Source organism: Hippocampus comes, unplaced genomic scaffold (genome assembly GCF_001891065.2).
Source record: "Hippocampus comes isolate QL1 unplaced genomic scaffold, H_comes_QL1_v1.1 scaffold153, whole genome shotgun sequence".
Classification (NCBI taxonomy): domain Eukaryota; kingdom Metazoa; phylum Chordata; class Actinopteri; order Syngnathiformes; family Syngnathidae; genus Hippocampus; species Hippocampus comes.
In genome coordinates this window covers 22,711-49,194 of record NW_017805991.1, presented here as the reverse complement: position 1 = coordinate 49,194, position 26,484 = coordinate 22,711, and the positions used below count along the sequence as shown (strand labels likewise).

Genomic DNA, 26,484 nt, shown 5'->3' with positions numbered 1-26,484 from the left:
AGAGCCTGACCCCAAATATTGATGAACTTGTAGAAAAGTTAAGACACCACCGAGTATCAGCCTCAGCCTCAAAGAAGTGAATATTACTTATAATATACTGTGCAATCACATACTAAGAGTTTTTACTCAGTTCAAGTTTAAAAATTAAAGTACAATATTTGCTTTCGCTGCTTGTTACTTCTTGAAGAAAGTGTTGTTTTTGGTTTATACATTTTTGCACTTTATTTTATTGTATTTCAATCCAATTATGTTTTAAAAATATTTTATTCGAGTAAATGATCGAAAATTACTGCACTATTATTTGTTTTTCTTTTAAGTAAATTTAGCCTACTTTTGCTAAAAGAGAAAATATGGACTAGTGATAGTGCCTTGAATAATATCGGCTTCTTTCATTCATGTTATGGGGATTTTTATACACAGGAAATTTTTTTGTGCCTGTTGAAAATTAAAGTTTACTGACACAGCCATAAAAAAATGTTGCTTTATTTATCTGACCGTATTGGAATGTATTTGTTAGGTTTTCAGTCAATTAAATTTGGTTCAATAAACAATATGTGGTTATTTTTAAAAATTTCAATGAACATTCGATCAGTCCGGCCCTCGGCTTGCAGCAAAAATTTTTATCTGGCCCTCCGTCCATTTGACTTTGACACCCCTGGTTTACAATGTCTCAAGATTTTTTCATGGTTCACATACTGGATTTAATCATGCAATTTGAGAAGAGCTCTATTATTTACCAAGTTAGCAAATAAACACGAGGAACACGCCATGACAGGCCACATGTGATGATGAACAATAGTCACAGAGTTATGGCGTGAAAGACACAGAACTAAATACAAACACAGTGATGAGACAACGAGGCACACCTGGACAAGACGTGACTCCTCCTTCCTGGCTCCTTCCTGCCTGTCTGTCTGTCACGACAGCGCAGCTGAGGAACCAACTGGAGAAGATGAAGTTGAGGAAGGCAGCAGGTCCGGACAACCACATCGGCTCCCGGCTCCGACAAGCTGTGTGACATTGTCCAGCACAAGTTCAACCTGAGCCGGAAGATGGGCAGAGTTCCGCAGCTGTGGAAAACTGTGCCGTGTTATTCGACCAGTCTAGTTTATTGTTGAGAACAACACCCAGGTACTTGTAGGAGGTCACCCTCTCTTATGTCCGTACCCTGGATGTTCATTGGTGCAGGTGAAGACTGTTTCCTGCCGACATCCACAACCAACTGCTTAATTTTCCTGGGGTTGATCTGGTGTGTGTCTGAAGGCACCAGTCCACAAAGTCCTCCGTCAGTCTCTCCAGTCCATCAAAAGAGAAAATTTTCCATTTCAGTGTTTGACTGAGAGTGCAGAGGTCATGATGGGACATCTGTTCATTTTTTGTATAACTTGGCCACAGTGTGCATGTTACATTGCACAATTAAAAACTTTTGACTCAAGTCCAGAAGTACAGAACGCTTAGTCATTAAATAAACAAGTTTCCCTATAAATACTGGTAAAAGGGAGCTCACCTCTCTGCTCGAAGCTGCACAGTCGAGACGAGGTAATAGAAGTTAACTGCGCTCGCTGCTTAAAAAAATAAAACTCAGGATATTGCTTTTGTATGATGACAATATGGAGAAATATTTTGTCTTTGAGTAGTACAGTGATGCAAAACTGATTGCATTTCAGATGGAGAAACTCTTGGTTTTCATGGTGATGCTTGCATCTTGTTATGCAGAAACCCAAGGTAGGTAACGGTGTGCGTCACAAGCACACACCCAAAAAAGCGTGCAAAGGAAGATGGAAAAAGTGGGGTTCACTGTTCAAAGATTGGTTTGTACAATGGGCGGTCATGAGTTTGCACCAAACAAAACTTCTTTTTTAAGATGAGGGGCGGAAAAGGAAAATGTTATTTAGTAGACGAGATGTTATAATCTCCCTCATGCAACGGTCACTGCCGAGCAAAGTATCGGAATTCATGAGTTTGCACCAAACAAAACTTCTTTTTTAAGATTAGGGGTGGAAAAGGAAAATGTTAAACCCTTCAGTAGACGAGATGTTATAATCTCCCAAATGCAACGGTTACGGCCGAGCAAAGTATCGTGAATTGCGGCACAGCAAAGTGATAATACAAAATCAAAGCCAAAGAGGAACACGCTCTGCTTTTTTGTCTCCTTGCCCTTTCACCGTGGTTAGATTGGCAGCCACCTGCAGATGGTGATAAAATCAAAGCCAAAGAGGAACACGCTCTGCTTTTTCTCTCCTTGCACTTTCACCGTGGTTAGGTTGGCAGCCACCTGCAGATGGTGATAGACTCCCACATGTAAAGACTTTATTTTTTGGGTGCAGGCACCCCTTATAGTAGGGGGTCCCCAACCGCCGGTACCGGTCCACGGGCCATTTGGTGCCGGGCCGCACAGAAAGAATAAATAACTTACATTGCCTTACGTTTTATTCATTTCGGAACCTGAAAGATGTTTTATTTTGAAAAATTACCGGATTCTCTGTTATATCAGCCTACATTATGTCGCTCTTGACGCAGGTGAATCCGCGTTTCTCGGTCACGTGATAGGTTACCGCATGAAAAAATAAACGTCTTTGTAAAGTTTTTCGGGAAGGGGAAAGGTCATATCATATTATATTGTTGTATCTATCCGGCCTCAAAAGGCCGTTCCCTGAAAATATTGTCTCACATAAAACCGGTCCGTGGGGCAAAAAAAATTGGGGACCTCTGCCTTATAGGGTAAGGCAGAGCCCTTTATCCAAATGTCAATTAAACCTATCTAGCATACAAACTACTTAAAAAGTTGATTGTAGCATTTGAGAGAACGTCATAATGTTGTTGTTTTTTAAGAAAAAAAATCCTAGTCCAAAAAGAACTAAGACTTACGTGTTTTTTTTGTCATGATAAAAATTCAATCTTGGTAGAATAGTCAGGTGAAAACATTCACCAAGTCACATTTTTAACAAATCATGGTTTGCCTTTTTATCAGTCTTTCTTTTCCAAATGACTTTTATTCTGAAAAAGTACGATACAGTCATCACGATAATAAGCACTTTAACAATGCAAAGGGTAGTTGGGTTAGTATGATTGTTTTTATTGGCGCTCCGGCACCTTAACTGAATCCTTATTGATGTGTGCAGATCTTTCTGGCAAAGTCCTTGTCTTCCCGAGGGACACGAACAAAGATCATGTGAAACTGATGACACCCAAAACATCCTTGAGTGCAGTCACCGTCTGTCTCAGGTAACCACGGCATCACCAGCGGCCTCTGGCTTGCGTTCATTCACTAGTTTGTGAATAAGAATGAAAAATGAAATCAAATGTAAAGAGCTAAATATTTCTAAGCTATGCATGTAGTCAGTAGAAAAACACTCAGCTGCAGTGATATTTTTTTATGCAGAGGATAAAGAATACATGCACGTGTGTATTGTATCTGTCTGTTTTTCTGACCATTTAGTTTGACAGTAAATTTTAACTAGGACTGGCAAGAAATTGCTTGAAGCCTCCTTAAAAAAAAGGTAAAATATTCACCACCACCACCACTAAACTGTGGCGTGTTTACTTAGATTCAAGACAGATCTCACCAGGAACTACGCCCTCTTCTCTCTGGCCACACCGGCGATCAGCAACGACTTTGTGCTCTTCAAGACAAACAATGACGGTGTTATGAAGGTGCATGCTCGAAATGGCGGCGCAGACTTCCTGTCGCTGTCTTTTCCTCCCAACAACTGGCACACCATGTGCACCACCTGGGACTCTGAAGATGGCATTTCTCAGTTGTGGTTGGACGGCAAACCCACCGTCAAGAAGTTTATCCATTCAGGGCAACCCATCAACGGCAAGCCGATCACAGTCCTGGGCCAAGAGCAAGACTCTTATGGGGGAGGCTTTGACGCCACTCAGTCCTTCATCGGCATGATCTCACGACTTCACATGTGGGACTACGTCCTCTCGCCACAGGAGATCCGACGCTACGAGGAAGACTCAAACTTCACCCCTGGGAACGTGTTCAACTGGAGAGCTCTCGACTATGAAGTAGTTGGCAACATTTTGGTGGAGCAAGAGGTCATGTAGAGGAATTTACCTATACCATAGGAATTAAAGTTGCCCGTTTTCAATAAAAGTTGAAATACTGCATTCACAACTTTTGTAGAGGACGCGTCCTCCCCATGAAAAATGTTCAAAGAGTAAAAGATATATTTCATCCCGACAGAAAGTGTATTATATTTTCCCCTAGAGGGCAATTGGTTCTGCAGCAAGACTGAAAAAAAGCCTACTAGAACAATAAAACTATTTGGGGTTATGCAGAGACGCGTTAATTATACAGTGCCATATTTTACGCACTATAAGGCGCACAGAAAAGTCTTCAATTTTCTTAAAAGCTCACAGCGCGCCTTAAAATCCGATGCGCCTTGTGTATGGTCATTACGGTCATATGTTGCACCCCCCCCCCGTCCAATGGCTCCTTGAAGACATGCTTGCAAAGTTATAACTTGCTGTTGGTTCAGTGAACTGTGTCACTGCTTTATGAAATAAGTTTTTGTTGCAGCTCCGAAAAAAGGAGCTGTGGTGTTTTTTTTAAAACGCACACTTTATTAATGGGTTTCACAGTCTCAACAAATACAGGTACGTCTTTGTCCATCTCCGTGCCTTTTCTTCCGTTCGACTCAAGAGGCGTTCATGACCGCCTCGGAAAAAAGTTTTGTTTGGTGCAAACTCATGACCGCCCATTGTACAAACCAATCTTTGAACAGTGAACCCCACTTTTTCCATCTTCCTTCCTATGCACGCTTTTTTGGGTGTGCGCTTGTGATGCACACTGTTACCTACCTTTGGTTTCGGCATAAGATGCAAGCATCACCATGAAAACCGAGTTTCTCCAATTCAATTGGCCCAAATGACTCGATACATTCACGGGGCTTCATCCCGCCATCACTAGCCACAATTTCTCATATTCCTGTTCATCTCCAAAAATATTTTGTGGAATATTTTTCATGTTCAAGTCAACGTGGGGACCACCACCACCAGCACCTTGCCCAATGAGGGCCAGTGATTCACCCCAAAAATCAAATTCAACTGTTCTAGTAGGCCATCTTGCCTTCCAACAAGAAAAACTCAAAAGTCAAGACATGATCTTCAAATCCAAGTTTAATACCTAAGTGTAATTTCAGACTTCTACAAAGTGAGCTCATCTTCCACCAAAACACTGCCAGTGATTTCATAGTCTAAGGCTCTCCAGTTGAGCACGTTCCCAGGGGTGAAGTTTGAGTCTTCCTCGTAGCGTCGAATCTCCTTTGGAGAGAGGACATAGTCCCACACGTGAAGTCGCGAGATCATGCCAATGAAGGATTGAGAGGCATCAAAGCCCCCCCCATATTTGTCCTGCTCTTGGCCGAGGATGATGCTAGGCTCTCCCGTGATGGGCTGCCCTGAATGGATAAACCTCTTGATGGTGGGCTTGCCGTCCATCCACAACCGGGCAATGCCATTTTCAGAGTCCCAGGTGGCGCACAGTGTGTGCCAGGCATTGGGAGGAAGAGACAGCGACAGGAAGTCCGTGCCGCCTTGCCGAATGTGAACTCTCATGTTGTTCGTTTGGAGCTTGAAGATTACTAAATCATTGCTGAGCGCCGGTGTGGCCAGAGAGAAGAGGACATAGTTCCTGGTCAGATCTGTGAGGAATCTGAGTAGACACACCAGAAGCAAGTCATCAAGCACAAATACTTCAGACAACACTGGTAATGTATACACTGACAGTAGAGCTTCATTTTAGAGTCTGGAATTCTACCGGTATTTACTCTAATTATTTGGAGGGGAATTAAACCCCAGTTTTTATCTCCTGCTTCATGGGAGCGCTATTTTGTCACTTGCTGTTAATTGAATTATCACACCACTGTTACTCAGGAATGGACCAGTCGTGGTTCAGCTTGCAAACGTGACCGAACTCAAAATAGGTGTGTCGTGATCAGTGTTAGCTGAGCAACCGTGGTTTGTCATTGTCATTTGGTGAAAAAAAAAAATAAAAATGAGATGAATTTTCTAATTTATTCAAATTCCACAAAGACAATCTTAAATGAATACCATGTTTAGACGAGTGGGGGGGGGCACATTAGAACATATTGTAAAGGCTTTTTTTATTGACTTCCCTATAAAATACATGTGTCGTGATCAGTGTTAGCTGAGCAACCGTGGTTGGTCATTGTGTTTAATCACTTTTGCCTCAGAAGGTGAGGACTGAAAGCAAGAGGGTCACAGCTGATTCCCCTTTACCTGAGACAGACAGTCACTGCACTGAAGGATGTTTTGGGTGTGATCAATTTCACATGATCATTGGCTGTCCCCTTGGGGAACACAAAGATTTTGCCAGAAAGATCTGCACAAACAAAGGATTAAAAGGCATCACAACAGTGGATTTCGAAAGACACACAGTTCATTTAATCATCACAAACTGAGATCAGAAGCTTATCGGACACTTTGGCTTTAGTCACTAGTCATTGTGACCGACTATGAACCCAAATGTCACACCTCAAGTGAAATAATGCATTTGTTACAAAAAAAACCCCAAAACAAAACACAAAACAACCCTGCTCATTGCATCCTACATTGTATTATTTACAACACAGTGTTTCAACCCCACTTTTAATCTTAACCGCTTAACATTTTTTGGGGTGACCGTGACCACATGGATACTCACCTTTGGTGCGTGCACAACATGATGCAAGCATCACCATGAGAACCAAGAGTTTCTCCATCTGAAATTAAAAGAAGGTCAGCATTTTATCACTGCACCACACCATTGAGCATGAATCGTTTACAATGTATAAAGATTTTTAATGCTTCACATACTGGATTTAATCATGCAATTTGAGAAGAGCTCTGTTCTTCACCAAGTCAGAAAATAAACCTGAGGAACTCGCTGCGACAGGCCACATGCGACGATTGACAATAGTCACAGAGGGATGGCATGGAAGACACAGAATTAAATACAAACACAGTGATGAGAAAACGAGGCACACCTGGACAAGACGTGAGGGTTTCGAGAGAGTTGGTTGGTTGACAATGACATCATGAGGAGACACGGAAGACGCAGGAAAAAAAAGCAAATGTAGATCACAAGTTAGGAAACTAAAATTATATGATGACATAACAGGTGTTAAACTGGCGGCATCCAACCTTTTTCCTCCGAGGGCCACGTACAGAAAAACGGAAGTATGCTAGAGACGCTTTGACATTCTTCTACCTTAATGTGTTAAACACACTGAAACCAATCCATCAACCAATTTTTAATTCGTAGACGAAGTCGCAGTTTTTATTTCTTTTGAAACCAAGCTGGGCCATGTGCAGCTACTGAATACAACAAATCGGAAGTACAAAGGCTAAAGGCTCCTTGTGAGATAATGGATTATAAATCAGTGTCAGCCCGTCCTTTCCAGGAAGAGCTATTCTAAAACCGATGTATCCATGTGTGATTGCATTATTAAGTGCCATCAGTGTTATCCAAACAGATAATGTCTGTGTTTGTGTGTCCTTGTCTACAGTGAAAGCTGAGTTGCCGCTTGGAATTGAGGCGGATTTACATGGGACAGGAGATGTGAGTCAATCTCTTTTTTCGTCAATGGACGCGACAGCTTCTTGTTTGCTTTCAAACTTAGCTTGCAGCAGACGTGCACATTTTCAGCATGACGTCTCTAATCCACTGGTGAAAGGACACTTTGATTCTCTCCCCTTTCATCTAGAACTGCTTCAAACAACAAAAGCGTATGCAGGAAAAGTGGTTAAGATTGCATGACGGTCTGTGTCTTATGTTATGTGCTGTGTTAGATTATTTTGTTATTATATGTTAACAGTTAACTGTTCTGTAAAGTGCTTTGTTACAGCTGAAGCTGTTGTGAAAGCTTTATATAAATAAATATGTATTTTATTGTATCATATATATCTTACAGAGCCTCAGGCATACTATTTTATTTTAGAAAAATCTCACGGCACACCACTTTTATGGAAGTCGTAAAGGACAATAAAAATCAATGATCTCGTTTCAATTTACTCACAACTTACTTACCCAGTGTGAAATCTGGGAAGATGAATTTCTGCCATCTAATGGAATAGCATTTCCCTGGGATGGGCCGAAACCTCCTACGTCACAATTTGTTATTTCTTATTTTATTTACAAATCTATATTGCTGGTGTGGGTGTTATTTTCTTTGACAATTTATTGACCAATCTACAGTGTTGGCTGGCTGTGTTTGATAATGCAAAATTACTGGTTGAACAAAGGCAAAGCAGCTTTATTTATAGAGCACATTTCATACACAAGGCAACTCATTGTGTTTCACACAAACAACGACCAAACACCTAACACCACATTTCGTACTTTAATAAGTACTGTTTCTGTACTGTGATGAAGGTTGGAAACCTGGTTAGAATTCATCAAAATGTATTCAAAAGTCAGTTTGAATTCAAGATTTTGCGGGGTTGATTAAAATCCACTTTCTTGAAATTCTTGGTTAAGAAGATAAGGTTTGAGATGGGTCTATATAGCTGCTAAAGAGAAGACATCCAGCGTTCTCTTTTTTACAAGGGATTTTCAGGAATTTAGGAAACTTGCCTGAGTGAAGTGAGCAGTCATTTTTTGTTGGTTTTTTTTTTTGCTGTAATTTGCTTTGAACAGATTTCAAACCTGCCATTTTGGGGGTCTCCTTAAAAGGGATGATTTTGTCGCTACCAGGCGCCAGTTGGCTGAAGCGTGCTTTCTTTCGCGAACTCACATTTACCTCAAAAACTACATTACCCGTCATGCACCACAATGACGTATGAAAGAGACTTGACTTCAAGATGGTGCTGGAAAGTACTATGGTTTGGTAAGGATGGCAAAACGAGTTTGAATTTAACAATTATTGCTATTTTATGCCACGAGAAAAATGATTTGACCCATTGTTCAACCCGCTTCAGTTTTATTTCGATACTAAACGTGTTCTGTCGAGTCAAATATTGTATTTTGGACTTTTTCCTGAGTCACTCTCCCAACGCTAACGCGGAGCATAGCAAGATAAAAAAATGTTTTTGTGTCACTGACTTGGCATTTTATGTAATTACCGATGGCAAACTTAGTATTTATTTATTTACGATAACAATGGGACCTTATTTTTCGCTATTTGTTTTGGTTTGTGCAACAAAAAAGAGAATTTCAAAGCGCTAATATTAGCTCCGAGACAGAAGCTAGTGCCATTGTCAAAGCCTCTGTTCAGATTAATTTTCGAGCATCAGTGTCTCAGTTATAAACACTTTTCTCATACTCAGCTCATAAATCTATAAATTTAGTGTCTTAAAAATATATGACTATTTTGTATCACATACTTTCGGCACAATCAAACACCAAATGAAAAATATATTGCATTCCTAATCATGAATTTACTTTTTCATTTGAATGTCCCTTTTGTTTGTTTGCAGTGTGGACAACAGTGAATACATGCGCAATGGAGATTTTCTGCCCACTAGGCTGCAAGCTCAGCAGGATGCAGTTAATATCGTTTGTCACTCCAAGACTCGCAGCAACCCCGAAAACAACGTCGGCCTCATCACCATGGCAAAGTGAGCGACATTTCAGTTCACCGAATATGCTTTTTATTTAAAACTGATGACATTATGAACGAAACAAGTGCCTGGTGTTTGTTGTCCTGCGCAGCAACTGTGAAGTACTGACGACACTGACTCCAGACACAGGAAGGATACTTTCAAAACTGCATGCTGTGCAGCCTCGTGGAAACATCAGCTTCTGTACTGGCATCAGGGTAGCACATGTGAGTTTTTCATTTTATAGCATTCTGACGCTTCGTCTAAGCCAGTGGTCTCCAAACACCGCTCCACCATTTCGTACCAGGTCATGAGTATTTAACAGTACTCATGAGCATATATTCTTTATCCTCTGTGAAAAACAACTACTGTACCGGTAATACAAGCTGATCCTAGAAGAGTGCATTTTCTTTTATTTTGTAAGTATCACTTTCCCCCTGCTGGTCAAGGTGCGCACATCAGGACCATGATGTCAATGGGCGTTGAAGCAAGAAATTATGATGCACATCCTTAAAAAAATAATACATTCTACTTAATTTTGTCATTACCAACATTTTTACACCATACACGATGGGGTCTGCAACCTGTGGCTCTTTCATCCTTTTAATGTGGCTCTCAATCATTAGAAAATAAGCAGTATTGAATTTAAATTGAGTCAGTTCGTTTTTCAACTTTAATTCTAAATTTGAAAGTTGTGGTGCTCTTGTAACTTTCAAAGAAAGAAATTTTTTTGGAGTTACTAAAAAAATGCGCCACAAACACAAATGTGACTCTGTACACTGAAGTTCAGGAGCAAAAATCACATTAACTTTATTTCCCATATGCCATAGGAACATGCTCAATCGGTCAGTTGATGCTTTTCTTCTGTTTGCATTCTTATTGTTTTGATTCTCATCTTTGCAGTTAGCATTGAAGCACAGACAGGGCAAAAACCACAAGATGCGTATCATTGCCTTCGTTGGCAGCCCGGTGGAGGACAACGAGAAAGAGGTGAGCTGTTTTCCTCTGCAGTTGCGTTCTTTTCCAACTCCAAACAGTAAGCATGTTAAGTAATGATTCCTCAAAAGGGTTATGGGTGTAAAATAAAAACAAAAGTCAATAAATATTTTTCTACATTAAAAGATGTTGAAATACAGCAGTCCTTACGTCTTGATGTGTTCTGTTTGCCTTAATGCTCTCTAAATAACAAGTTGATTTGTTTTCTCCCCCCTCCAAGCTGGTCAAAATGGCAAAACGCCTGAAGAAAGAAAAAGTGAACGTGGATATCATCAACTTTGGAGAAGAGGTATTTGCAATAACATTGACGCAAAACCTTGCAACCGTGTGTTGTACCACACGAGCTCACTGCGGTTCTTCTTGGCAGGAAATGAACACCGAGAAGCTGACGGTCTTCATCAACACGCTGAACGGGAAAGAGGGCAGCGGCTCCCATCTGGTCACGGTGCCTCCGGGACCCAGTCTGGCGGATGCTTTGCTATCCTCACCCATCCTCGCCGGAGAAGGCGGTGCCGCGTTGGGTTTGGGTGCCAGTGACTTTGAGTTTGGAGTGGATCCCAGTGCAGACCCAGAGTTGGCCCTGGTAAGAGAACAGCACAAAGGTGTCACATCGTATCACTGAGTTTTTGATCATTTGTGGTCTTATTTTGGCCATTTTGAGATATTTCACTCCAGATAAAAAAGTGGGACGATATCAGAGGTCCCATTGAATTGATATAAAGTTACCCCCGGTTCTTCATTGTGGTCTTGTAGGCTCTCAGGGTGTCGATGGAGGAGCAAAGACAAAGACAAGAGGATGAAGCCCGTAGAGCCACTGTGGCATCCGCTGCTGAAGCTGGCATTCCCTCCCCCGTTGATGGTAAAATATAAAATCCAGAAACTAGAGGTGGGGGGGACTTGATTCACACTTGAATCTGACTCAAGTTGTCAATTTTAGGACATTTGATGTAAAATTTTGCGGGGAGTGGACTTGACCTGTTTAATTTTTGCCACTGGAGCTATTGGCTTGTTTTAAACTTGAAGGTTAAGCCCACCTTTCTTTTTTATGCACACAGGCAATATTCTGCCCCTTACCTAATGTAAGCTGAGCCAGACTCAAAATTGTAATTGCAAGTGTCTTTTGTTTCTGTCGTAGAGTCCGATGACGCCTTGTTAAAGATGTCAGTTCCAAGTACAGAATCTGCAGTACCCGCGTTGCCAGATTTCAGCCGCATGACAGAAGACGAGCAGATTGCATATGCTCTACAGATGTCCATGCAAGGATCAGCAGCAGGTGAACACTTCCAAATATTCAGAGATCGTTTTCAGTCATTTGAGTGCTGTCATTAGTGCATCAGATGCACTAAAGTTACCTCTAACCTCTAAAGTTAAACACGACCCAGTCAACATCAGTTGTGTTGGGATGTAACTAAATTTAGCATTGAGGCCAGTTATCATCTGAATAATTTTATCCCGAGTCAGCATAACATTTCTATTCGATTGTAGAGTTTGGTGCTGAAGATATGGACACTGGTGCCGACATGGACTCTGGTGAGACCAAGGTAAATGTTTGTTTTTTGTTCTTTTTAACAACGTTGGCTTGCATTTCATTAAAAAACTTCTGCTATCGTATCTGCGTTCAGGATGAAGAAGACTATGACGTGATGCAGGATCCAGAGTTCCTTCAGAGCGTCCTGGAGAACCTTCCTGGCGTTGACCCGAACAATGAGGCCATCCGTAACGCCATGGGCTCCCTGGCAGCGCAGACTGGGCCTAAACCCGATTCCAAGAAAGATGAGGAGAAAAAGAAATGATAACGCAGATCAAGGGAGGAATTTGTGATAGGCTCAGTTAACACCACCGTGATCATGTTTCGCTTTTGTTCGACCATCTTCGTGTTGCTGTCTCAATATTACCTTTTACCTTAAGGTTCTATTATTTCTTCCCCCTATTTTTTCCCCCAGATTCCAAACAAATTTGTTTGTTTGAATCTTTTGTGAATACATCATCTCAATTCAAATGTTGAATAAATTTACACAATCCTAAATGGCACATTATGTTGTATAATTTGTAACTGGTTTGTATATCTACAATTCTGTTGGAGATGTGTTGCTCACATGGTGCACATGTGAAGCTGAATCTGCAATGACAAATCTCTAATGGCAAAAGTGATGTCATTTTTCTTGAAATGAAGGTGAGGATATATAAAATGCCAATCGTGAATAGGAAGAATTGAGTGACAAATATCTGATTTTTTTTATAATCGGAAATGCCAATTTTGAATAGAAAGAATTGAGTGACAAATGGCAGCTTTTTTTTGACTAGTCACAAGTGATATCTGCAATGTATGTCAAAAGTAACTGGGCTTGCAATCGTAACGTGCCTACTTTGACAAAGTCAAGAGTCCACAGCTATCTATTTCAAACATGGGGCGGAAATGAAGTGTCAGAAAATTCAATGCAATCCTCAAGTAAAGTTGAGAGAACTACAGTACAATTTATACGTAGAATCTAAAGTACAATAATCAAGTATTTGTACTTCGTTTCTTCCCACCACTGACCAAACAGTTAAGTAGGTAAACCTTGAAAAGATAGTAACACGACTATACTCACTTGTGTATTTAAATTTAAATTTGAGCAAAACCCACAAGTACCGTATTAGTTCGGTAATTTTAGTCGCGCGGTGTGATGACGTATTATTTGCGCGACGGAGTGGAAAGTAAGGATTCGACTACGCTCGCTGGTAGGTAACTGCGTTACATTAGGATTTTGGACGAATTATATGCTTTAAATAATTCATATATAACACACATTAAACGCAACACGTTGACACAATATCTGTTTGTCTCGCTCATAAAGTGTTTTTCGACTTTTATAGGACCGATGCTAGCGTGGCCAGCTAGCCGTAACGTGCTAAAGTGGAGCTCTGAGCCGAAGCTACCACTTGTTGAATCATCACTTGGAGCCGAACGCATCTCTAGTAAACTACGTTATACGTTCAAATTGTTAATTTGAATTAACCCGACAACTACCAGTTTACGTTCAACATTGTAACTCACCAAACGCCACATAATTTTCTGTGTCGCCAGCTGCAGTGGTGGCAGGATGTTTTGTTAACCCTCATATCCGGCTTGGGTCAAAATGTTGCCTTTTTGATGTTTTACTGCAGGGAAAATACCCGAAAGTGCATTCTTTAACTCATTAACTTTTCCACAGTGACCAAAAGCAAACTGAAATAATGTTGTTTTTATTGTCAATCTTTTCTACAGGTACTTAAAAGTGTCTGTCCACAGATGCAATTTGTTCATTGTCAGAGTTGCCACGACTTAAAAGGATTTACTGGCGTGTTTTGAATAAATGGAAATGGTGTGAAATTTTGAAATGTAAAACTCTACATGATAATAGTGACTGAGTAAAGCAGCATAAGATTGATACATACTAAACACGAGCACTCAATGTTATCCATAGTGTAAAGTGTACCTGCACACAGATGTGAGATCTGCATTCTGCACTTGGAAAACAAATTTCGACCGCCACCACAGCAAATAAATGTACACTTTTCTCCTTTTCATTTATGAATGTCAGTCTGACTCAGTACTTTTTAAAAATGTTTTAGAGTTCATAATTTGATGTCGACAGTTATGATAATATTCTTGACATACTGTGATGTGCATGGAAATTTGACAAAGCTCCTCAACAGTTGACTTTTGCGTAACTCTTGTTTTGCATTGGCAGGTTTTAAGCTGAATGCGGGCAATGGGGGACGTGAAGACCCCAGACTTTGATGATTTGCTGGCGGCGTTTGATATTCCCGACATTGATGCCATACAGTCAAGTCCAGAAGAGGACGATGTGTCTGCTAATGACAGAAAAAATTCATCCCACCCAGGCTCCCTTGCCTCACACACTGACCCCCCTCCTGTCAGTGTTATAGTGATGAACACTGTGAGACCCTGTGAAGATGATGTTGGAAAAAAAGACAAGACTACAAGCACTCCTTTAGACTCTTGTGTTAAGATAAATCTCACTGCTGCCCAAACTGCCAATAGATTTAATGGGTCTGCTGCTAGTGACCAGGAAGGATCCAACGCAGGACCGTGGCAACAGCATTCACTGCTGAAGTTGAACGATGACAACGAAGGGAATGCGATGGAGGTTGATTCGGTCAGGAACATGATTGAAGATGTGACCAGTTTGAAGCCCCAGCCACAACTGGAGTCCACTCAGTTGCCTTTTCCTTCCTCTCCGCACTCCGGCTTGCCTCAGAAGGAGGAAGCACACCTCCTCCCACATGCACCGTCATCCCCTTTATCTCACAATGGGGGTGTTTGCAAAAAGAATGCCTCTCACTTGGATGAGGACGACTCCGAACCAGACTTGGGAAGCCCACTGGTGATCCACGAAAGCCCAGAATTTGTCATGCCGTCGCCTCCGAAATTGAAACACAGCGTCAGACATCAACCTGAGCTGTGTGTCTCTCCTGAGGCCACCTCATGTACCCTTGAAGCGTTGATTAAGCATGAGGAGAAATCTATTTCCCTCGCATCGCCACAACCGTCAGCGAGCCCTCAGAACTGTCATTTGGCACCTGTGCAAGATGAGAAATATCCAGAGCATGTGATAGATGAGAGGGACTCACCTGAGAGTCCACCGCCTAGTGAGACAGGGCTCCCGTTTCCCAATAAAAGCCCTGAGTTGGAGAGCCACAAGGAGCTTATGGACAGCGAGCCAAGCCAAGAGGACAGCCCTAATGACAGCAGAAAGACTGCAGGAGATGGTCAAACCGTAAATGAGGAGTCATCTTTTGACACCGTGTCTCCGAAAACAGAACCATCTGAATTGTTGCCCCTCAAAGTTAAAATTAAAGTGCCCGCAGGGAGCTTAATGAAGACGACGCTTAAAAGAGGTCCAAAAGCAAATTCTAAAGGTCCGGATTCTTCCAAATTGTCACCAAAGGCTTATAATCCGAGATCTAAGAAGGGCGGTTCCCAGCAATCTCGTTCAGAAATGACAGTCAAAGAAAAACGTTCAGTGACGATCAAACCTAAATCCTCCCCCATAGTGGTCAGTGTCGCCAAAACGACACCTCTTCCCTCCATGACCGACTCAACAGCTGGACCCGGTGGCATAAACCTGCACTGCCTGGGTCAGAAGACTCTCCAGAGTTCCCCTCAGTGTAGTAGCCGACCTGCCTCCATAGTCACCAGCGGCGGGGCCATTGTATCCAAAAGCCAGACCAATCTGGTGGAAATCTTCAACAAGATTCTCACCAATAAGAACCTGCTGCCCAGCTACAAACCTGACTTGAGCTCCCCGCCTCCTGCTGAGTGGGGCCTTCCTTTGCCGGCTCAGGTAACTCTGACAAAATCCACAGCTTGGTGGCAGTGAACTCAACTCACTACACACACACACACACACACACAAAAGGCACGTCAACATGTTTAATGCTGCTCACTTTTGCAGAATTTAAAAGAGCTAATTTTGGTTGGTTAAATGGGCTGGTTGCGAATTAGTTGGGCCTGATTCTCAACATTCTATTTAATTATGTCATAACTGTATGATTTATAGAGTGTGCGATTATAGAGTGCTATTTTTCTTTGCCAAATATTGTCTGGAACAGGTTAATGACATTTACTTATTGTGTTTGGTTCCAAGGAACAAATTCAACTCATATTTCACTAAACCACTGTATTTAAATAAACCATTTCTCCGAATTAAAAAAAAAAAAATGAAAATGAAGGTGAAATAAATCATTTTTATTGTGCTTGACGTACATACATATTATTTTTGGGTTCGATTTAAGTCGTGATTTAAATCAAACATCCCCGATGGACACGGTGGCCAGTTTTAAGCCTATAATGATGAACAGTGGATCCCGTTTTGATCCTGGCCCAAAGTGAACCCCGATTGACACCGTGGCCAGTTGTAAGCCTATCATGATTAACATTTGACCCTGTTTATATTCTAGCCTCATGTGAACCACAGTGCTGATGTCACATCATGTCCATGACACTTGACAGGGTTACCGCTGTTTGGAGTGCGGCGACGTCTTCGCCCTGGAGCAGAGCCTGGCCCGCCACTACGACCGGCGTTCGCTGCGCATCGAGGTGACATGCAACCACTGCGCCAAGCGGCTGGCCTTCTACAACAAGTGCAGCCTGCTTTTACACGCGCGGGAGCACAAAGAGCGAGGCCTGATCATGCAGTGCTCGCACCTTGTCATGAAACCTGTGTCCTTGGAGCAGATGATAAACCAGATTGAACTCAGTGGTCAGTGTCCAGCTTTTCTCTCCTGTTTGTTGTCTGGAATATGTTTGCTTTTTGATGCTGTGCCAGAACCTCTGAATACAAATAACCTTCAGACTGAACAACTTTGGAAAAAAAATTGTACCATTTTATTTAAAAAAAAAAAAACAAAAGCGTTTTATGATGGCAACAGTTCAACCTTGGAAACGATGAATTCACTTACTGTGATTTCCTGAGGGAATAATTGATTGTAAAATTAAGCATGTTGACGAATACTTTTGAAGGGGTTATACAAGTATTTGAAATAACAGGTTCCCTTGCATACACTGTCATCATCTGTTTTAGGACAGTCCACCTTCCATGCCAAAGGGCAGCCACAGCAAGCGTCTGTGAACAAGAAATCTGACACTGTCCAGCACATCGGTAATAAATGTCCAGAATGTCAGACTCACTTTAGCAGCAAAAAGGAGGTGATCCAACATTTCCAAGAAATCAAACAACCTGAAACCACAGTGAGTCTACATTTTGTTTCCTCTCGAATTGCATACACAAGCTCTGACTACTTTATTTATTTTCTTCCTCTCCAGCAATGCACCGAATGCTCCCCTCCGATGCTGCTGCCCAACACCTGCAGCGCGGCAGCTCATCAGCGCATCCATCAAGGCAGTCCGCCGTGCGTCTGCCCCGAGTGCGGCGGCACCTCCAAGCACCAAGTCTTTCAGTCACATCTGGAACACACTTGTTTGCACTTTTCACGACGCATCGGGTACAGGTATGTCATCAGCCCATACCGGCTGTTCAATTAGTCTTTACAGTCAACCTAAGTGAAAAAAATGTGAATAATTGATGCGCCTCCCCCAAAATATCGGTAATATTTCCACAAACATTGATCCCAAAACACTTAAAAAGTATTTCAAAGTCACCTTACAACATTACCCTAAAGACCTTTTCACACTGCACTTAGCAGTGTGCAGCATGTAGCGTTGCTTGGCGCTCCGGCGCGGCAGGAAGGACAAGGCGCCTCCAATTAAAAATCTATTCTTGAACGGCATTGCTGGGGCATCGCACAAGTGCCTCCAGTAGAGGAGAAGCTGGCAGAGTGATGTAAAACTAAAATAAAATTAAACTCACCCTTTGTGAATACCTGACAGGCACATCATGGACAGAGAACAGGGAGGTGTTTTTCTGCGTGAAGCTTTAGCCTGTGTTTTATAAATATAACACTATTATCTCTAGGTGCTGAGCAAGGAGGAGGGAGGAATTTTCCACTATCTGCCGTTATTGTTTGGCCTTGACAGTGAGTCTGTCTTTGATTGCGCGCTCTTGTTTTTGTCTGTGCAGATGCTCCAGTTGTCTGGTGGTGTTTGGAGGGCTGAATTCAGTGAAGACGCACATCCAACAGGCCCACTGTGACATTTTCCACAAGTGCCCCAGCTGTCCCATGGCTTTCAAATCGGCACCCAGTGTACAAAGCCACATCACTACCCAGCATCCTGCGTTGACCGAAGGCCAGGCCATGTACGTCGCACGCAGCCGGCTTATACGTTTCCATTCTGAATGTGCCTCTTAACAGCACGACGTTTATTGTTTCTCACAGGTTGATCTACAAATGTGTGATGTGTGATACAGTTTTCACGCACAAGTCCTTGCTGTACGTCCACTTCGATACACATTTAGCCACTCAAAAAGTTAACTTGTATAAATGTCCGGAATGCACCAAGATGTTTCCTCAGAGAAGTGTACTGATGGAACATTTCAAGGTATACTCATGCTTATTATTGGACTCATTCATCACTGGTCACTTTTTAACCCTATTTCTTCTTTCTTATTCTTTAGAGCCACAAGACATCCAAGCAAGAATTAGCCTCCACCCCAGCGGCTGGTTCTTCGTGTCCTCAGCCTGCGGTCAAGATAGAAAGTTCAGACGGGGAAGACGGCGAGAAGGAAGTTAATGATGAGACTACCATCACCACGCCAGGGTGGAAGTGCGCTCACTGCCAGGAATGCTACACTGACTCGGAAGAGTTCATCAGCCATATGGCTAAACAACATGGCAAGGTTGTTAACCCAAGTCATGTATCTTTGTTTTTTAGTGGGTTCTCGTTTGATAGCAGTTGTTGTTCATGTCACCGTGTGTGTGTGTGTGTGTGTGTGTGTGTGTGTGTGTGTGTGTGCGCGCGCGCGCGCGTGTGTGTGTGTGTGTGTGTGCGCTTTTAGATCTTAAAGAACTTTCCCTGTAACAAATGCGAAAGCTCCTTCTCCTCCGCATCCAGTCTGAGACGCCATGTCCGCGACAAACACAAGCTTGCAAGTCGCTTCCACTGCCAGTGAGTGACGCCCTGTTACCACAGACACAAACAAGCCATCGTTTATGTCAAGGCTTTCCTGGATGCAAAAAAAAAAAAATTGCATTTGGCAAAAGTAATTGAAAGCTCAAATTTGAGTGTTCATTTGCCACTTTTCCCTCCAAAATATGTTATATGGGATAAAAGAGTGTTTTCTTACGTTATGGGACGTAGAAAAGTCATTTTGTACGTACTTTATTTTGGCATGCATACATATATTTCTTTACTTTGACCTCCTCTCAATCGATACATTGAACATTTTTTGTGTTTGTAGGTTCTGTATGGGCAGCAAGAAATCATTCAGCAGCCGAGCAATGTTGGACAAGCACATCCACCTTCGACACCGCGCGGAAGCCATGAACCAGGAGGTACGCCTGACCAATCTGTCTGTTTTAGAACTCAAATGCGGCCCTTGAGCGCAAGTTTTCCCATCCCTGCCTTAAGCTCTTCAGTAAACATTCATTCATTCATTCATTCATCTTCCGAACCGCTTCATCCTCACTAGGGTCGCGGGGGTGCTGGAGTCCATGCCAGCTGCCTTCGGGCAGCAGGCGGGGGACACCCTGAACCGATTGCCAACCAATCGCAGGGCACACAGAGACGAACAACCATTCGCGCTCACACTCACACCTAAGGGACAATTTCGAGTGTTCAATCAGCCTGCCATGCATGTTTTTGGAATGTGGGAGGGAACCGGAGTACCCGGAAAAAAGCCACGCAGGCACGGGGAGAACATGCAAACTCCACACAGGGAGGCCGGAGCTGGAATTGAACCCGGTACCTCTGCACTGCTATGTGCTAACCACTGGACTTGCGGGCCGCCCTCCTTCAGTAAACAATGAAACATATACTGTATATTAGAAAAGGATTTGACAGCTATGTAATTAACATTTTGCTCATTAGCATAATTAAGATTATATGGGAAATGATGGTGGGAAGGATGAGGGGACTATTTTTTTATGCACCTTATGGGTTTACACTAGGCACAAATTGGCCTTTATTTGTTTTCGAGGACAAATTTATCTTGGCGTTTCATCAAAGTAAGAAATGTCAAGTTGAATGAAGTGCCCTTCAAAAGAGTCTAAAATGTTTCAATTTGACTTCCTTAAGCTTGTTTGAAGCAGTTGTACCTCATGAGGTGGGCTTCAGTGTATTTCGAATGTAAAAATGGCGTCTTCTGAGCAGGGGGGCACAGATGAGGCTGACAGCTCCTCGGAACATGACGGCGCTTCGCTGACTCGCCGTAGACGCCGAGCGGCTGCCAAGACGGAGCACAACGAAGAGTACTCTCCCTCAAAAAAGTTAAGATCATCCTTCGCGCCGCCCTCCTATTCTCCTCCCGAGTCCGGGTTCCGCTGCGCTCCCTGCGGCTTCACCACGGAAGACCAGGCCACGTTCCAGGCGCACATTAGCCAGCATCGAGTCGGGGTCGAGGGCGGCGGGCAGCAGTGCACTCAGTGTGGCGCCTGCTTCACTTCGAGCAAGTCGCTGGCACGCCACCTCTTTATCACCCACAAGGTCCGAGACGCGTTCACCGATCAACATCAAGCCCTGATCGTGGGCGGGGCGTTGTCTCCCGTTAACAGCAAGAAGCTTGATGAGAATTCTCTTGGTTGCCCCGCATCGCCCTCCTCGCAAACTCACGGCCAGGAAGATGACGACACGCTTAACTGTAAAGTGTGCAGCAAACACTTTGACAGGGCCACTGATCTCAACACGCACTTCAGAACTCACGGCATGGCTTTTATCAATGCAAGAAACACGGGGAAACCAACCTAGGATGTGAGTAGACCTTCACAACGTGCCTTATTATTATTATATTGAGGATTTTTGGCTCAGCCCATCCTTGGCCAAAAACATAGCACCTCCTTTGTGAAATCTGATCACTGCAAAATTTCCCCAGCGAACCTGAGCACAGGTTTTGTTTGGATTTAGTCACAAACGAGGGCAAGATTATACTGCCGACACCAAAGTCATCGGTATGCAATTTAACCAGATATGATACAGATACAAATTAATGTCACGTCAACGTAAAACAATCAAAAACGATTCCTTCCATCCATTTTCAACGCCCCTGATCCTGGAACAGGGTCGCTGGAGCCTATTCCACTTTACTTCGGGCGGAAGGCCGACTACCCTGAACTGGTCGGCAGTCAGTTGCAGGGCATAGATCGTGAAAAACAACCATTCACACCCACATCCACACCGTCACCCAATGGGAACCAATCCCACGCTGCCCGCACGTAACTCAGGCGAGTATACCGCGACGCCATCAGTGACTCAAAGATGATTCCCGTAAGCCTTATTAACCCCCTACGTGTAACACTCAGGATATCGTACAGGGCGGAACCTCCAATGTCAAACACAATCAGTTCCAAAATCTGTGACTAGGCGAAATAACCAATGCCAACACCGCAAATTCATCCTGTACGTGCAATCACTGTACACGAGGGAATGTGGAGTTGCTCTGTGGTGTATGTCAATTTTATCTCGCTCGCACACAAATCCCCTCAGGAAATCTCAGAAAACACTATGAGTGCATTCAAAGAGTTTCAACGAAATTGTACTGTGACTCGTGATGATGATGATGAATATGACTTGAATAACGAATACTTCCTTTGTAACACCTGAATGTCTGGTTGCTTGTTGCAGGACAGCACAGTTGCTTTTAAGATGGCCCGTCGTCATCTAAAAGTTCCACTAACATGTACAAATATGTTTTACGTTAGGAGTGAGCAAACACCCAACCGTTGGTCTGTGTCAGCTAGTCGATTTGTATTTCCGGTGGATCCTTCAAAGTTCACCACAATCCGTTCGTCGCCGTTCCGTAAGATTGCGAGCGATATTTTAGTCAACTCTTTCACCCCTATTGACGGCGAGAGACGTCAAAGATCCATTTGAACTATTCTGCCAATGAATGATTTACTGAACATTTTAACATTCTTAAGGCTCATACACGTGTCAAACATAAGTGAATCGACCAACTAAACCAAAACTTAAATGACTCACTCTTCTATCAGGACATCGACAGCGTGAACTAGCAATCGGCTTTAAATATTTTCAGTTGTCACACAAGTGTAACTGCATGAAAAACCTTACAGGAGACTTGAGTATTTACTCACACTTTGATATGTGGCAGATTAGATTTAAACCGTTACCCACCGAAAAATAAAATAAAGAGCTGACCATACAATGTGCACCCCAATCATCGATGTCAAACTGGTTGTAGTGAGCAGCCATGAGTGATTCCTCACAAAAGGAAAATTTCAAACTGTACTTTGGAGGTTCCACTGTAGTCACAAAGTAGACTGCTGACTTCTTCTCTGCAAAAGTTGACTAGTGCAGTGTTTCCCAACCTTTTTGGAGCCGAGGCACATTTTTTTTTTACATTCAAAACCCACTCGACCAGACAAAACGTCACAAAAAGTACATGTATCCTATTTTCGTCTTAGTTTACTCACAGACCTCAATTGTTCTGCCTGTCACTGTATGTCGCTGACATAGATAGATGAACAAAGACACATTTTAAGTGTTTTATTTATTTTTATTCTTTTTTTAACCAGTGAAATTTTATCATTTCCCAGGACGCACTAGTGTTTGGGAATCACTGCACTATTACTATACTTCATGCGCATGCTTCAGTTCATTTCGTACCATTTGAGCGATTAGTTATCACTTCTTTTGTTCCGCGTTAGTTGTAAAGCCTTCTCAAAGCCTTTTGAAAAGGATGATGTGACTTGTGAATTAGCATATTTAAAATGTTTGCTATATCGTGCCGTTGGTTTAAAATAGCTACACGTACATGAGTATCTTTCTTCCGGCAGAAGAGTTCGGGTGATCGTAAAATCGGTTCTTGGGTGGCCATCAGCAGAGCTTATTTTTATGTATTTGTCTGAAACACTTCCGTCAATGTGCTGTTATTGTTTGAGAAGCAACGAGCTGTGTGCGATTGTGAGAAGTCAGTCTCAGGTGAGCAATCAGTGATTCAGTAAGGTTTTTGATTTACATGCTCAAATGTTGATGGAGAAAACGAAATAAAAATGTGCCACACCGGTGCCCAATGTGCTTAGAACTTCGTCGCCGGTCCAGTTGGAGTTTGATGTCAGCACGAGTAGAAGCTACCTGTTGAACTGCAGAGGTTTAAAAGAATGTTTGGTAGAGGTTTCTTTTTTGGGTGCCAATTGGTGGAATGCCCAATTGGTGTTCGGGTTTTCGCAGAATTCAAACTCGGCGAGGAGTTTCCAACTAAGTTCAGGAGCCAAAGCAGGAGCTTCGTTGTAGTAACAAGCCACTGAGCTGAGCCTGAGGAGGTTCGAAGACAAAAATAGTGGTGTACTCAAGAAGATGGATGGATGTTCATGTACAACCTGAAAAACAATGAACCCCTACTTATTCGTAGTTTGCTACTCACACATTGCCGATTCACAAAAGTCCCTATTCACGTTTGCGTCGCTTCCTTAAAACGCCTTAAGATGGCACCAAACCCCTGGCTAGCACCCACCCATCCATCCATCCATCCATCTATATCAGTGGTTCCTAACCTTAGAGGTACCGAACCCAACCATAACATATTAACATGCACATTCACCGAACCTTTGGTTCGTGAAAAATAAGTACTGTATATATTTTTTTCACAAATTCCAAGGTATTTTAAAAAAAAAACACATTTATTAAAAACAAGAAGAAAGTTAATACAATGTCAAGGGATAAGTATACTTTAATTGAACGACATACTATCACTACAGCCACTCGTTGACTACTAAGCGAACTAAATTTCCCCCAGCACTGATTGGACAAGCAATGTCATGTGATCACCTGCAACCAGTCATGGCCAAGAGGGCGTGTCATAAATAATTAACGTGTGACCTGTTGTGTCGCGTGCGTCTTACCCTCCATGGCAGAGGCTCCGTCGAACACCTGAGACCGATTCACCGAACCCTTGGGGTTCGATCGAACCCAGGTTAAGAACCACTGATCTATATATTACAACTCCTTTGTTTTTACTATGTTGTATTTATTCCTTCTTTAAACTTAAACAACACTGTGTGTGTGTGTAAAAACTTTTAATATATCTTTCACACAAATGATTGTGATTCAAATTTAAATAGCAACAGTATGTAGTAATTGCAAGCTTTCATTCGTTTTTCATAAGAGACTTGGAATAGTGTTTCATTGGTGCCGTGTCACCACCTGGTCTATATAAAATCAGCTTCAAAAAAGGCACAAGGTAGCAAAAAAAAAGTGTCTGTCTGCAAATAAGGAGCAAAAATGCAGGTTTGAACACAAGCTTTATTATTTTTTTGCCTCTTGTCAGCCTACTAAATCCTAAAGAAGAATGACCTATTCAGTGACACAATGGCATACAATGTAAGTTATTAAAGCACATACACAAACATGGCTTCAGTGCTCCAGTGATGCTGTTTGAAATACAATACAGGGAACACATGTTTGCACAAGAAGGCATTTTATGCTTCATGAAGTGTGGCAGCACATGACAACAAAAAAGCGGTTCCTAAATGAGTAAACAGCTTTTTATGCATCCATATTGATGGTTGCCATTTTAGCGTTAATAATAATGTGAAGGTCAGGGTTGGTGAAATGATCTGAAAAATATGATTGAAAATATTGATTAGTAGTCAGAAACTCCTAATAGATTAAAAAATAAACATCCTTTTTGTTTGAGGCCAATGTAGTCCTCGGACAAAATGAAGACTGTACGGTTGATGTAAAAAGTCTACACACCCCCGCTCAGATGCCAGCTTTTTGGAATATTAAAAAAAAAAAAAAAAAATTAGACCAAGATAAATCATTTCAAAACTTTTCCCATCATAAATGGGACACAAACTTTCCACCATGCCTTTGGTTTACACTAAAAACTTCTGTTCTTGTAGCGGGCGATGGTGGATGACTCCCACTTTTTGGCCTAATTCGGATTACGGCCGCAGGTTGTGCACATTTGTGCAGCCACATTATCACAGTGATAATTGATTCATTTCTTTATGCAATTAATTTTCTATGATGAGCATTTTTATGTGTAACTCACCCGCAGCAAATGCACGAATGTGAGTTGGTCTTTTAAGAAGCAAGTCCCTACAAAAGAAACACCTTTCAGTTATTGAGTAGATAGATACCGGTACTGCAAATAGATACAATGGAAAGATAACTGTCTCATCACAATCAGACGTGCCTATATATTAAAAATTACAGACTCATGTATACTTCTATGCAACATAACATTGCATATATATGTTACAAAAAAAAAAATCCCCATCGCATTATAAAAACAATTCTGTCCCTGTCGCTTTTTTTTAAATTTCTGCGTTGAAAAACAAGACTTTTAATTAGGTTTCGTGAAATTATTTTGCTGAATATTTCACAATGTATATTACCGAAAAAATATGCACTTATTATAACTACATACTACTACCACAAATTAATAACAACAATAACAATAATCATATCAAACTTGAACAGTACGGTACATTTATATAGTGCCTTTCAAGAGACACAAATATGTTACTACTGTATTTACATAACGTAATCCCCCTAATTATGCAGTTTTTTTTTACATGCAAATTGTGTCTGGCACCATCATTAGATCATGATATTTGTTGTTATTTATAGTTATACAGCATACAATTTTATTTGCCTTCAAGCCTGTCCATAGTCATTTTAATCAAACATTATTGCTTAATAAATCATTTGCTTTCACCTTTTATGCGGGGAACAGTGGCTCACACATCGGGATGATATTTCAAACAGAATTTGGAAAATGTACAATACATTTCTGGGTCACTGCCACGAATTTATCTACAGTACAGAAACCGATTCATGAAGTGATCGAACCTGAGAAAATCTTCAACCATGACCTCCACCTCGGGATGCGCCATCAGGTACTTCTCATTGTCGATCCTGGTCTGGATCTGGCGTCGAAGAAGTTCGTTCCGTTAAATCGACATCTGTTTACGAGGTGCAGTTTGTTTTGCCTTGCGTCTTACTTTGAACTGGCGCAGTGTCTCCCGCTGTTCGGCGTTCAGGACGCCCACGTCCAGCTTGCCTAAGCCGCTTTGGGCAGACATTATTGCTCGTGGGGGACACTGGAAGTGCCAAATCAAGGTTACAATTTACTGCTGAATCGCTTGAAGGGAAAAAACCGATGGCGGTCATCTGCTCACGACACAAAAAGCAGTTGCTATGGAAACGCTCGCCCGAGGTTGCATGTTGTGTCCACCAGAGGGCGGCAAAACACCTGATATAACTTCATGGCTTCCGTGTCAATCATCATTGATACGCTTAAATGTAATTGCTTTTGAGCGACATATTCAAACGAGTACATCATTAACCGTTACTTCCAAGACCGATAATGG

General features: G+C 42.1%; 5 protein-coding genes across 8 annotated transcripts in view; 3 read left to right on the top strand and 2 right to left on the bottom strand.

The window, feature by feature from the left end:
* LOC109529006 (C-reactive protein-like) overlaps positions 1 to 6,968 on the bottom strand; it is an 8,378-nt gene extending 1,410 nt beyond the window's left edge. The window contains exons 1-4 of one of the 3 annotated variants that reach the window (XM_019892129.1): positions 6,870 to 6,968; positions 6,677 to 6,734; positions 6,253 to 6,355; positions 5,138 to 5,665 (exon numbers count right to left, since the gene is read on the bottom strand). In XM_019892129.1, coding sequence (XP_019747688.1) covers positions 5,158 to 5,665; positions 6,253 to 6,355; positions 6,677 to 6,734; positions 6,870 to 6,914 — 714 coding nt within the window. In that variant the 5' untranslated portion in view covers positions 6,915 to 6,968 and the 3' untranslated portion in view covers positions 5,138 to 5,157. Of the gene's footprint in view, positions 1 to 5,112; positions 5,666 to 6,252; positions 6,356 to 6,676; positions 6,735 to 6,828 lie in introns of those variants that run through there. The other 2 variants (XM_019892128.1, XM_019892130.1) reach the window with 2 other exon arrangements.
* Positions 1,485 to 4,189, top strand: LOC109529007 (C-reactive protein-like). Its single transcript, XM_019892131.1, has 4 exons — positions 1,485 to 1,539; positions 1,668 to 1,725; positions 3,123 to 3,225; positions 3,549 to 4,189. Exons 2-4 carry the CDS (start codon positions 1,668 to 1,670, stop codon positions 4,054 to 4,056), a joined length of 669 nt encoding a protein of 222 aa, XP_019747690.1. The 5' UTR covers positions 1,485 to 1,539; the 3' UTR covers positions 4,057 to 4,189.
* A 1,775-nt stretch (positions 6,969 to 8,743) lies between the features above and the next one.
* Positions 8,744 to 12,579, top strand: LOC109529021 (26S proteasome non-ATPase regulatory subunit 4-like). The gene is made up of 10 exons (XM_019892161.1): positions 8,744 to 8,840; positions 9,430 to 9,570; positions 9,665 to 9,779; positions 10,456 to 10,542; positions 10,769 to 10,837; positions 10,916 to 11,131; positions 11,302 to 11,407; positions 11,684 to 11,821; positions 12,034 to 12,089; positions 12,171 to 12,579. The coding sequence occupies exons 1-10, from the start codon at positions 8,815 to 8,817 to the stop codon at positions 12,339 to 12,341; spliced, it is 1,125 nt and encodes a 374-aa protein (XP_019747720.1). The 5' UTR covers positions 8,744 to 8,814; the 3' UTR covers positions 12,342 to 12,579.
* Positions 12,580 to 12,870: 291 nt separating this feature from the next.
* znf687a (zinc finger protein 687a) lies at positions 12,871 to 21,244 on the top strand. Of its 2 annotated transcripts, XM_019892159.1 has the most exons (12): positions 12,871 to 13,269; positions 13,405 to 13,506; positions 14,262 to 15,878; positions 16,547 to 16,796; positions 17,118 to 17,284; positions 17,360 to 17,544; positions 18,114 to 18,290; positions 18,370 to 18,532; positions 18,609 to 18,830; positions 18,990 to 19,099; positions 19,392 to 19,485; positions 20,303 to 21,244. In XM_019892159.1, the coding sequence occupies exons 3-12, from the start codon at positions 14,274 to 14,276 to the stop codon at positions 20,894 to 20,896; spliced, it is 3,567 nt and encodes a 1,188-aa protein (XP_019747718.1). In that variant the 5' UTR covers positions 12,871 to 13,269; positions 13,405 to 13,506; positions 14,262 to 14,273; the 3' UTR covers positions 20,897 to 21,244. The 2 variants fall into 2 exon arrangements, with proteins under 2 accessions (XP_019747718.1, XP_019747717.1); XM_019892158.1 differs by lacking the exon at positions 13,405 to 13,506 and having other exon boundaries at positions 12,872 to 13,269.
* Positions 21,245 to 24,390: 3,146 nt separating this feature from the next.
* riiad1 (regulatory subunit of type II PKA R-subunit domain containing 1) lies at positions 24,391 to 26,329 on the bottom strand. Its single transcript, XM_019892068.1, has 4 exons — positions 26,116 to 26,329; positions 25,964 to 26,040; positions 25,161 to 25,207; positions 24,391 to 24,720 (listed from the first exon to the last, which is right to left on the bottom strand). The coding sequence occupies exons 1-4, from the start codon at positions 26,194 to 26,196 to the stop codon at positions 24,650 to 24,652; spliced, it is 276 nt and encodes a 91-aa protein (XP_019747627.1). The 5' UTR covers positions 26,197 to 26,329; the 3' UTR covers positions 24,391 to 24,649.
* Between the last annotated feature and the right edge of the window lie 155 nt (positions 26,330 to 26,484).